Source organism: Phocoena sinus, chromosome 1, assembly GCF_008692025.1.
Source record: "Phocoena sinus isolate mPhoSin1 chromosome 1, mPhoSin1.pri, whole genome shotgun sequence".
NCBI classification, from domain to species: Eukaryota; Metazoa; Chordata; class Mammalia; order Artiodactyla; family Phocoenidae; genus Phocoena; species Phocoena sinus.
Window position 1 is genome coordinate 28,085,188 of NC_045763.1, and position 12,602 is coordinate 28,097,789.

Below are 12,602 nucleotides of genomic sequence, written 5' to 3' on the forward strand. Positions count from 1 at the left end.
CACTAATCAAAATAACCAACTTTTCCTAAGGGCTAACTACACGTGAGTCTCTGTGCCAAACGCCTTGCGTGTTTTCTTTCCATCTTCACAATAACCCTGAGGTAAGCAATATATTAGTTCCACCGACACTTGAGATTAAACTCTGAGAAGTTAAGTAGCTTGGCAAAGGCCACAGAGCTGTAAGTGGCAGTGCTGGGCTTTGAACCCAAGCAGTCTAACTCCAGAGCCAAGTTTGCTGGAGGCAGAAGGGGAAGGCTGGGATCTGAGCCCATCGGTGACGCAAGGGCCAGCCAAGGACAGGGCTTTAGGGACAACAGCAGACGGAGCAATCCACCTTGTCATCAACTGACCAAACTGTAAACACAAAGGCCTCCATCTGTGGGAAAGACTGTGACCTCCTACCCTCCCGCACGTGGGGAAAACAGCTTGGAGAGCATCAAAGGGGCACAGCTGCCCCAAAGGTTTATCTTTGGTCTGTGTGCTGGGAAAATGAAACTGGGAAGGGGCAGGAGAAGCAGGCTGCAGCCTCGGGCAGAGACAAGCCACGCCAGCCACCAGCAGAGGGGCTGTGGCAGTGCCAGCTCTGTGCCCACTAGCCCTCACACACTCAAGGGTGTTTCCACTGGTAGAGTCAACTGGTTGGCAGGCCAGCTAACCTCAGTTTGGTGTGATGACAAGAAGCAGACTGGGAAGGGGAGGGGCCGTGGGATGGCCACAAGCCAAGCTCTGCCAAGAATTCCCTGTGTTATCTTGGGTGAGCCATTTCCCGCCCTGCGCCTCGATCCCAGGACTCCTCTCCTTTCTGTTTGAGCTCCTTGGGGAGAAGGGACAAACGAAGAGGGCTTCATATAAACACAAGATGTTCTAGGCCACGGGGCTTCCCTGGTGGCGCAGTGGTTGAGGGTCCGCCTGCCGATGCAGGGGACACGGGTTCGTGCCCCGGTGAGGGAGGATCCCACGTGCCGCGGAGCGGCTGGGTCCGTGAGCCATGGCCGCTGAGCCTGCGCGTCCGGAGCCTGTTGCTCCGCAACGGGAGAGGCCACAACGGTAAGAGGCCCGCGTACCGCAAAAAAAAAAAAAAAAAAAAAAAGATGTTCTAGGCCAGCTTCTTGATGAAATGAGGATACCTAGGGAATTCCCTGCTGGTCCAGTGGTCAGGACTCGGCGCTTTCACCCTGGGGGCCCAGGTTCAATCCGTGGTCGAGGAACTAAGATCCCGCATGCTGCGCAGCATGGCCAAAAAATAAATAAAATAAAATGGTTAATTAGAAAAAAAAAAAATGAGGACACCGAAGCCTGCCCCATCCCTGTTTTCAAGGCTTCTGCCTCACCTTCCAGCCCACCCCCTCCCAGGCCACAGCCAGAGGGAAGGCACGAAGGGGAAAAAGGAGACAGAGAAGACACTCCAGAAGCAGCGGTTCCCTTGGGCTCCCAGGCATTCCCATGCCTTCCCAGATTTCCGTGTTCCGCAGGGTCAACCCAGAGGTCTGCTGAGGCTGAGGGAGAGCCCTACCTGGTAAAGGCATTAAGTGGTTCCTTGGGCTCTGACCCAGAGCCCTGCCGGGCTCCTTGGAGGGTTCCCATCCACCCTGCTGAGCTGCTACACGGCTTTGATCACTACTACACGAAGGGTTTCCTGAATGCTTTCCTGAGGACATTGTTCCCCACTACAGAGTCATCAGGGTCAAATTCATCATGGGCTATGCTGGTCCAGGTCCTACCCAGTGGGGAAAGCCCGCCCGCTGTCCAAGCCCCACTTCCCCTGGGAAAATTAAGCCAGTGGTTGCTCTTCGTTTAGCTCATTACCAGCTTCGGGGAAGGCAAAGCTGTAGCAAAACACGGCTGCCATTAGCTCAAGGCTGCCAGGCAGCTCAAAGCACACACCTGGGAGTCCTGCTCCATCTTCCAAAGAGGCTGTCTCCAAACCCAGCCCCAGTTTCTGTCCCAGAATCACACTCAGGGGCCTCTTAATTCATTCAACATTTATTGGAAATGAATCTGTGCAAGGCTTGGTCCCTGCCCTCAAGGAACTCACAGTCTAGGGAAACAGACACACGACCATCACAGTGCCTTGTGTAAACGCTGCAGTAGGAGAGCGGACACAGGGTTAGAGAGGCAGAGGGAATGGCAGTCTCTGCTTAGCTACCTAGGCTGTCTTGTGGTGTAATGGAGTTCACCAGGCAGCCAAGGAGGCCCGATGCATAGTGCACCCGGAAGCATCAGGATCTGAACGAGCCTAACACGTCAGGAAATGGTATCAATACAAAGCACGTTCTGTCCTGGGGATGATGGGAGGGAGGCTAGGGCAAGATGATGAAAGAATCTGCATGGCACACAAGGGGCTTTGGTGAGAGAAGCCACGGAGGTCTTTAAGGAGTGACCTCATTGAAGGTGTGTTTTAGAGAGAAAATGCTGCCAGAAATGGGAGAATTTTCAGGAAGAGACCAAAAGTTTAGGCAAGAGATTATGACAGCAGGGAAGTGAGATGGAGAACAGAGGATGAATTCCAGATGAAGAAGAAGTGGGTCACCACAGGTTGGAGGAAGGGGGGGTCAGAACCAAGTTGAGCAACAGGAGAGAGGAGACGGAATCCATGCCAAACACCAGGCCAGGTGTTTTACAAACACTCCATCTTCACAAGAATCATCCCCATTGTACAGATGATGCTTAGAGAAGTTAAGTGACTTTTCTGGTCACACAACTAGATTACAGAGTTAAGCTTCAAATCCAGGTCAACACCTTTAACTGTCATACAAATCTGGACAGAGATGCAGTGAGCTGTTTCAGAGAATGATCTAGAGCTTGGGGGGAAATTCACGACTACAGATAAGACATCTGGGAGTCCTCAAAGTAGATCAGCAGGTGGTTGAAGCCACAGGTGAGGCTAAAACTGTGCAGCAAGAAAAAAGCCAAGGATGAAACTGCAAGAACACTCACAGGTAGGAGAACAGGAGGAGCCACTGGCAGAGGAGACAGCTGGAAAAGGCAACACAGGTGGTGGTGATGTCAAGACAGAATTCAGTCAAGAGTGCAGGACACTGCAAAAGATTAATTAGTATGACTGGGAGTGGATACCACATGTGCAATCACAAAAGCTTTTAGCCAAACTGGTTTCACCACTTTAGTGGTGGAAGTGGAGAGCAAGCAGCAAGGGCTAAGAGGAATGCAGGGATGGGGCTGAGGGCAAGCTGGCCTCACAGCTTGTTTTCTTTTTTAAACCAAGCTTGTTTAAAAAAGAAATCAGGGACTTCCCTGGTGGTCCAGTGGTTGAGACTCCATGCTCCCAATGAAGGAGGCACAGGTTCAATCCCTGGTCAGGGAACTAGATCCCACATGCCGCGCAGCACAGCCAAAGAAGACAAATAAATAAGAAATCACCTTGAAGGCTGCATCTGAACCCATACATGCAGAGTGTCAGGCCACACGGTTATGCAAAATTCTCTAGCTGCACTGGGCAGTTCAGGCCCAGAAGCAAACAGAAATGGACAGTGGAGCTGGGGTTGGAAGTGAAGGAACAGAGCCAGTGGAGAGGGGCATAAGAGTACAAGGGACTTTGGACTCTTCTAGACAGAAGAGCTGCCCTTTCTGGGACACCAGTAAAGATGTTTAAAAATCTCAAAAATATTTGGAGGACCCATTTGGAATTTTTAAACAAAAAACCAAAGCCAAGGTTCATCTCTGCATTGTGTAAAAGGGATTAGATAAACAGATAACTAATGTTAACAAATTTAATTAAAAAAGAATAAACTTTTTAAGTACATCAAGGCACCACTGGAACAGGATGCAAAATGATACACACTAATTACTAATTACTCCTCTTTACTCTTCAAGCTGATTCCCCAAAGACTTCTACTTAGCAAATACTTTGAAGAGACTGTTCAGAAAAAGAATAAAGGAGCATTTATGTCTATTCCATTATTCAGACTGGCTGCCATCCTGATTCGATAAAAGGGAGATTTTACTGGGATAGAATAGCACTTGCACATTTTCGAAGCTCTAAGCCGGCTTCTCGCTCTTTTTACACTACAGCAGGAAGAATTATCAGTACCCCTATTCTTCCAAGGCCAGAAGAGGTGAAGGGGCATGTCCCAGGCCACCCCAGTCTCTTGCCTCCAAGTCCAAGGCTCTCACCTCCACCCATCCTGACGCATGCTACTCCCTGGCGTTCCCCCACACCTTGCTCCGCCCGTCTTGTCTCTGACCTTGAGACGGCACCGATGCGGCTACTACTTAGCAACACAGGTTGAAGCCTGCACCCCCGTGGCCAGCCTGGTTCTTGGACAAGACAGCCTTTCCTGTAAAATACTCCTAAGAAGCCCTCAACCACCAGGCCTGAGAGGGTCCCTGTGAGGGTGGGTCCCTGTGATCACCCTCCCAACCACGGCTGCTCTCCCCTCCGGATCCCTAGCTCACTAGGATCACAAGGCTACGTGAACTCACTAGGATCACAAGGCTACGTGGAACTGTTTTTCTGCAATAAAACTCCAGCAGCCAACATTTATTGAGCACCTACTTGTTGCCACGGACTCTGCTAAGAACTTTACATATGTTACCTTAACTTTGTAACAACCCAGCAAAAATAGGTACTCTTATCCCTGTTTTACAGATGAGGATAACCGATACCTGAGGCTCAGAAAGGCTACGTGACTTGCTCAAGGTCATTCAACTAGTGGTTGAGGCAGTACTCGTAAGTCTGTCAGACTCGAGAATCCACTTTATTTTCACTGTACCACACCGCCCTGGCTCACCACTCTACAAGTGCCTAGAGACCCACACCAGAGTGGAAAAGGAAAAGTGAGGCAAGGCACGAGCCTTTTCATTTTCACTGCCTGGCTCCCAAGTGACTCTGGGGACGCTAATCCCATGGTGTTTCACTCGGCCGACGGCCTCACCAGCCTGGGGCCCTGGGAAGCTGACAGGAGTCAAAGGGGCCCCTGCCAGGCTTGTCCTGGCAGCTGCCCAGCTGACTTGAGCTAACACAGCAGCAGGCACAGGAAAGGCTCGAGAGAGAGTGGAAAAGCACCAGACCCTGGGCCGCTGAGGGCAGAGAAGTGATCCCGGCCATGTTCAGACAGGATAACGCAGCTCTAAAGCCACCACTATCACCAGGCTGGGAAGAGACCCGGGCGGGGGCCGGGAGGGCTGGGTAAAAGCCCCAAGTACATCTATTTACTAATGTGTTTCAGTGAATCCTGACTGCTGGGCCAACCCAAAAGAGGGTCATGTGCCTCCAAGGTGAATCAGCGAGTGTGGAAGAAAACCAGTCCATGCCCTGGTTGGTCCCAGCAAGCCTGGCCCACCTTTGCCCCATCCACAGAAACCCTGCTGCCTGATGACACCTGAGCAGAGGCAAGAAAGCACGCATGATCTCACAGCCCCGAGGTAGCAGAGGAGCTCAGCCAGCCCGTGGGAAAAGAGCGAGCCAGCTGAGAATACTAACAGACTTGCTGGAGGCAAAAATTCAGCGAGGGCAAGCCCGAGGAAATAGAATTATTTAAAAGGAGCACAAAGTGAGACTAGAAAAACAGAGCAACCTGGACTTCCAAAGGTAGTGCTTCTTCCATCAGGCACTGGGAGGACGTACATCGGTGGTGGCAGGGTTATTCCAAAATATCTGAAAACCCAAAAACGTCTTTGTGGGAAAACTTTTTGTGTGTTATTTCTGTAGGTTTTCTGTCCTGTTATGTTTTGCTTAGGCCAATATTAAACTACATATGTGCAGGATGCCCAAAAGTGTTTTGAGGGAACCAATCCTGGGATCTAATGTTTGCCACAGTTGTTAGACTGCTTAAAAACAAAGCACACCTCTAAGATTTCATTAGAAGGCAAGGGGCAGCTTGACAGGTGGCATATTGGCAGCCACTGGGTCAAATTAACCCTATGGGTATGTTAACATGCTTAGAATTTTTAAAAAAATAAATTTTCAACATTTAAAAACCAGAAGTTTCCATACCACACACCTCTCCCCCCCCCCCCCCCCCCCCCCGCAAAAAAATCTGAACTTCTGGCATCTTTTAGAGAGGAAAACAACAATCTGGTATCTCTGGGCAAGCAGCACAAATTGGAAGAAGCTGCACAGCCACTGCCCCCTTTAGGCAGGCCTGTGCTTTTCTAGCACCTGGACTGGCCACTCATTTAAGCCACCTGACTGACCCCTGTAGGCAAGAGAGTTTGCTACTGGTGGTTTAGCCCAGTGAAGGGATCCCAGGCTTGGTCGTCCTCAGGACTGCCACAGGGGGGCAGCACTGGTCTGCCCATGAGGCCTGCGACAGCCTGAGCCTGTAACCAAGCTGAGCTTATTAGCACATCCTTTCAGAACCAGAAACCTCATCCTCACTTCAGCAGCAGACCCTGCTTCCCCACGCTCCCCATCGGACTTATGCCCTGAGAAGCAACAGCAGCTCATCTCAACATTCCCAGCAGGCCTCAGTGACTGAGGGGAAGCCACCGAATCGACTTGCCCTTCCTCCTCTGGCTACCACTTTCCACGTCCCCCCGCTCCTCCCACCCCACAGCCGGCATCTCTACCTGTTCAGGAATTCTACCTTCACCCACCTGTTAACACCACTGGGCCTCAGATCCTGAGGTAAGAGGCAGGGCAAACACCCTCCTCCTTTTAAGGCAGGTTCATTCTTCATCAAATGCTCATTACTTGTCTTTGCTCACTCAGGTTAAAGGTCAGTTGACTTCGTGAGGCAACAGGTCGGCTCTCTGCTCTCACCCCTTCCAACCTCACCGACAACATCTTTAGTGGCAGCATTTAGTATAAGCTCCTACTGCCCTTCAGGAAAGACATTTAGTATTATGCACTGAGGCCCTTAAAACCGTTCGTCCCATTTCATCCAAAATGCCATTTACTCTTAGAGGAAAACATAGGCAGAACACTCTATGACATAAATCACAGCAAGATCCTTTTTGACCCACCTCCTAGAGAAATGGAAATAAAAACAAAAATAAACAAATGGGACCTAATGAAACTTCAAAGCTTTTGCACACCAAAGGAAACCATAAACAAGACCAAAAGACAACCCTCAGAATGGGAGAAAATATTTGCAAATGAAGCAACTGACAAAGGATTAATCTCCAAAATGCCATTTACTGTTCCTACCATTTAGTCCAAAAATGCAGGAAAATCCTTATATAAGATACTCTTTGCAGTATTTCTCCTAGTGAACGACCAGAAACAACCCAAATGTCCAGCAATAGGGAAACTGTTAAAAACAAACTATGCTATATTCCCACTTGATGGGCAATTATACAGCTAATGAAAACAATTAGGATTATGAGGACCATGTGATAAGATAGGAAAGTGATTACGATATGAAAACACTATGTAAAAAAATATAAAATTAAATGTACAGTAGTATCTTAAAAAACCAGTCCAAGAATTAGTGAAAGATACCAAAATGTTAATATTTTTATCTGTACCAGAGCCCTCAGAATGTGGGTAACCTTTTTTAAACCCCTACCAAATTTAATGTACATATACTACTTTTATAGGGAAAAGTATGTGTGCATGTGTGTGTGAAGTTGGAAAATTTGATAGCAATTGTTAAGCTCCTTGGTCTACTCTTAATGTAGACTTTGAAAGTATATAAGCCTCATGTCATCATGATAAAAAGGCCCTTGGGAACCTGCACCTCCAGGACTCACCGCCTCCAGGATCCAATGCAGCCACGCTAGTAAAACAAAGCTTCCGGGGCCCCAAAGTCCTTAGTTAAAGGCCAATTTTATCCTACCCGGAGATGCCTGCTTTGCATAGCTCCTAGGAGACCCCAGCACCACCTGGAAGACAGGATTAGATCAAAATGGTTCTCAGACGCCACTTTAATCAAGTTTTGCACTACACAGTGACGGGGTGGGGGGTGAAAGACAATGACTGTTTTCAAGCAAATCCACCTGCCCCAAGGTGAACAGCCTGGGCTCCCAAGAACAGAAAACTGCTTTCCTTCCCAGGGGAATCCCCTTCCTGAGCTGACAGGACAGGATTTCAGGGAGAATGCACACAAAGGACAGAGCAAGCTAGCTAAGGGAGCCAGGGAGATTTCTGAACTCTTCCCAGTGCAAACCAGAACTAGGCATGTAGGTACCCCTCCTAAAGGCATCACCCCAATCCCAGCCACTCCCACCTGAGGCCAAACTGCCTCCCCACAGGGAATGACGGCCAATGTTCACTTCATCACTCTCCTCCCAGTGGTGCACCTAGCAACACAGAAGCCTGAGCAGCTGTGGTCACCATCCAGCAGAGGCAGCCTTCAGGCCAGAACCCTCACGGGCCTTCCACTTCACTGGCCCCTCAGCTACTAGTGTGTCTGCCTGGCCATAGCAGAGCAGCCAGTATGTGTGTGGCTGTGTGGGGCGGGAGGGGCCAGAAGAAGCAATAAAGCAAATCAGATGTGGGTTCTGGTTGCTGGGTTGACATGGTGGCAGGACCAGTCCTGGCCCCCAGAAGGACCCATAGGGCCCTGTGTCCTCCATTAATTCTTCTCCGGGCGGTTTCTGTTCAGGACAGCTTTAGGGGCAAATTCCAGCTTGTCCTTAAGGCTCACGACCTGGGTGTGGTCCTTGCCTAGCAGCTCATCCAGCTTGCGGTCCTCCCGGCGCTCCGAGATGCTCTTCTCCTCCTCCACAGGCTGGAGATCCTTCCCCCGGATGAACCATTCCAGGTGGTAGCCCACAGCCCCAACCACGAAGGCCACGGGAAAGGTGACATAGGGAGCATAGGTACGCACCACGGTCCAAAGCACAGGCCACATGACATCTGCAGAAGAGGAGGAGGCCGCATTAGGGAGAAGCAGCACCCCTTCCCACCAAACACGGACAACCCACCAGGGCTCTCCACTCACCAGGCAGCCTGGCACGATTTACTGAGCATCCACCCCATGCAGAGCAATGCAAGAGGGCACCCTGCTTTATGCAACAGTTGGGTCTCCGAAACAATCCAGGAAATTTCAGAAGAGTCAATTGTTAGGGAAGGGGGAAAGAATCTCGTTTACGTACTACACTCTTTGACAATTATGCAACCACGTATGGCAGCGTTCCCCACGAGAGGACCTCTGAGCCTTACCTAATAAAGCTTCAATCCTACTGTTGACCCCAGGCCCTCCCTGCACAACTTGCCAACATTCTAAGAGTGGGTAAGAGCCTTTCTCTGCTCTACAATATTCCTCCACCAGCAGAGCCAGCCATCCTTTCCCCACCACGCTCACCCCTGTGAGTCTCCTGTCTCCAGGTTAATGAGAAGTAGTTCCTCTGCCCCACATAAAGAATAAGCAACATATTTAGGCAGCCAAAACCCCAAACCATTACCCAACCACTCTGGATTTTAGATAATGTTTTTTTCCTATTCTGAACTTGACTTTTCTAACAAGACAAACCTCTTCCTTACAAATCTGCTTGCCAAACCCCTTTCAAAATACACTCTCTTCAACCAAAGCCATATCCTCGTATTTGCATAAACTCCTAAAAATATCACCAGCCCATTATACATACTCTGGACACACTAGAACTTGAAAATCTATGTTAAAAAACTACTGTACAAGAAGTGGAAAAACAAAGAAATGGAATGACCCCAGGGCTTCCAGAAATAAAGTAAGGCAACACCAGGATAATGTAAAAACACACAAATTGGGTCACTCTCAGCCATTTAGTCTCAAATGATCATTATCATTATTAACAATTATCAAAGACGATTCACAACTATCATAATAGTGATAGCTCCATTTATTGAGCACTTATTACATGCCAGACCTTGGGCTAAGCTCTTTATATATACTATCTCCTTTAATCCGCCTGTCCACTCTCTTGATGTAGCTGGCATGACCAGAGGGTTAAGTAACGTGCCCAGAAGTCTCAACTGAAAGATCATTCCTTTTGTGCCCCTGCAGGTATTTCTCCACTCTAGCTATCTCTGGTCTGAACCTCGCCGAAGTTAAGATGACTCTCTCCCCCTCCCTTTGGTTCCAATTCTCTCTGGAAGAACCCCAGCATTTTGTGGACCCAAGACTATAATGGACCATCACCAAGGAAAAAACTGCAGCAGCTCCAAGACTGCCCTCTGAGTCCCTGTCTTAGCACCAGGCACTATGCTGGACAATTAACACACTAGTCATCATCTGATCTTCACAACACCTCTATGAGGTAGGAATTATTAGCCCAGATTTTTGTTGAAGGCCACAAATGCTCAGGGACATAAGCTTAACTTGCCCAAGATCACCAGAAGTGAGAGAGACATTGACTGGAACCCAGGCCTCTCCAACTTCAACACCTATGCTCCTTCTACTGGAAAGAACACACTGCGAATAGGTGTATGGTTTCTGTCCAAATCCTGGACTTGAGGAGAACTTACTGCAATTTTTTCCCATCAGCTTGGCATTTCACTACCTAGAAGAGCTTCCCTTTTTGCAAACTCTAAGATTACACTCAGAGATTTGTGAAATTACAAGATTTAGGAGTTGTTAAAAGAGGCACCCTTGAAGAATCTCAAACCTAATATTTCATTTTCTTTCCTACCTGTAAGCAAGTTCTCTATAAGTAAACACTTTTCCTAAACAGCAACTCTCCACTCAGATTTCCAATCTGTCTTCAAATATACGAAGCATGAGTCCACAACTAATATTGCTTCTCACATGCAGCCCGAGGTCTCCCTCTGTGGTCGGGTTCACATTCTAACCATTCCCAAATAACTTAATCCTTTTATTTATTCAACATTTATAACCACTTTCTCTGTGTCACACATTGGGCTGGCCTACCCCATGTGTCTGCATTTCTCAAAGCACTTAACCCTCCAAGAGGGAAAGGCCCATGTTTGTGCGTCCCCACTGTGCCCTATTCATCCCCCACCCCTCCCACCACGCCCGGCATTAAGTGCTTAAAAAGTCTGGTGAATGAATGAGAGCTCAAGCAACTCACTTGTGTAAAACCACCGCAGTCATCTAACCACCCGCCCTCGAAAGGCGGCAGGAACACAGCAGGTGCCTTTGCTGATTACAAGTAGCTAGATACTCTAACAAGTCATCTCCAGGGTGTCAAAACGAAAGAGGCAAAAGTGGCAAATATTTCCAGCCCCGCACCGAAAGAGCCTGAGCGTCCGGTTAAGGTCAAACGGTAAAGGTTGCCGGGAAACCTGCCCTTGTGCCGGGGACCTCGGAGGCCCAAGGAGACGCGAAGCCGTCCGAGATTTGAGAACTGCTAACAAGGGCAGAGGAGACCTGACTGGGTGGAAGAATTCATTCTGACCGTTACTGAGCCCGGTCCGGGTATGAGAGCGCAAGGAGGTCAGGTCCAAGGGTCTGCCCTTCTCCCTCCTCTAGGTTCCCGGTCCCCTGCCCCTATCCCACCACGCTCACGGCCTCGTCTGGTCTGTCCTCACCCACGTGCCTAAGGCCGAGAAGCCCGGGCTGCAGAATGTCTGCAGGGCGCTCAGACTCCCACGCCGAGCCCGGGGAAGAGAGGGAGCAGTCTAGCCTGGCCAGGGCCGCAGCGGACGCTCGCCATCTCCCTTCCCCTCACTCAGAGGTCAAGGCCACCAGCCGTCGCCACGGCTACGGGCGGCCCAGCAGCCGCTCGGGGGTAGGAACTGCCTGCCGGGACGAGTGCTCACCCGCGCCGCAGCTCACACCCCGCCGTCCGGCCCCAGCCTTCCGCCCGCGATCCGCCCGCGCTGGGGTAGCACCGAAGCCGCCACTCCCAGCGGCCCCCGAGACCTCGCCCCGGACCCCGCCCACCGGCGCCGGCTCCCTCGGAGCGCAGGGATTGGCTGAGCTCCAGAGCCAAAGGCCTGAGGAAGCTAGGGCTCTGCAACGGGCCGCGCTGCGCTGAGGCATACAGCGCCCCCTCCCGGACAGGAGGTTTCCCAGTGACATCACCACGGGCTTTCGCGTGGAGAAAGTGGAAGGTCACGCATTCATGTATTCAACTGATGTTTATTAGGCTTCTTCTAAGACCTTGGTCTGGGCACAGAAAAATAAAAAACATGATCCTTGACCTCAAGAAGGTCTCAGCAGAGTAAAATCTAGAACTCTTAAGAACTCTTCTGGTCTGGGCTAGCTTTCTAGCAGCGTGACCTTGGGAACATTGTCCATCTGCCTGAGCCTCCTTTCCTTCTTATGCATAGAGGTAATAACACCTATTTCACAGGAGGTTGTGAGAGTTGATGAAACAATGTATGCAAAGTGCTGTGCTGGCACATAACAAGCAGGGAAATAAATGGTACTATTGTTAGTATACAAATAATTGAAATATAGTAAAACCTGTCTTACTTGACCCCTTAGGTGCAAGTATTCACTGCCTCCTCTGTGTCCCCACTGTGCCCTGTACAGATGTCTACTTTAACACATATAGAAAAAAAAAACACCAAAGCTTAAGCTCCATAACACCCCCACCTAGCCCTGTCTTTCCACCTTCATTCCACTAGTCTCAGACAGGCGTACTTATTTACCTTTGGTAACACATACTAAACCCCTCCTATTCCCCCACACAGACCAAACTGTTTCACACCTCTGTGCCTTTATTTATGCTTTTTCATCTACCTGGAGTGCCCTTCCCACCTTTCTTTACCAAAGTAGCTCTGTCTTGTTTTTCAAGCTCAAGGGACACCTTGG

General features: G+C 49.6%; 1 protein-coding gene and 1 pseudogene across 3 annotated transcripts; both read right to left on the reverse strand.

Annotated features, from left to right (window-relative positions):
• Positions 1 to 7,709: 7,709 nt before the first annotated feature.
• LOC116755701 lies at positions 7,710 to 8,431 on the reverse strand (annotated as a pseudogene).
• On the reverse strand, positions 7,799 to 11,727 carry SMIM12 (small integral membrane protein 12). Of its 3 annotated transcripts, none has more exons than XM_032648449.1 (2): positions 11,603 to 11,727; positions 7,799 to 8,761 (listed from the first exon to the last, which is right to left on the reverse strand). In XM_032648449.1, the coding sequence occupies exon 2, from the start codon at positions 8,754 to 8,756 to the stop codon at positions 8,478 to 8,480; it is 279 nt and encodes a 92-aa protein (XP_032504340.1). In that variant the 5' UTR covers positions 8,757 to 8,761; positions 11,603 to 11,727; the 3' UTR covers positions 7,799 to 8,477. The 3 variants fall into 3 exon arrangements, with proteins under 3 accessions (XP_032504340.1, XP_032504348.1, XP_032504352.1); XM_032648457.1 differs by lacking the exon at positions 11,603 to 11,727 and adding an exon at positions 10,912 to 11,589 and having other exon boundaries at positions 7,810 to 8,761; XM_032648461.1 differs by lacking the exon at positions 11,603 to 11,727 and adding an exon at positions 8,847 to 8,974 and having other exon boundaries at positions 7,810 to 8,761.
• Between the last annotated feature and the right edge of the window lie 875 nt (positions 11,728 to 12,602).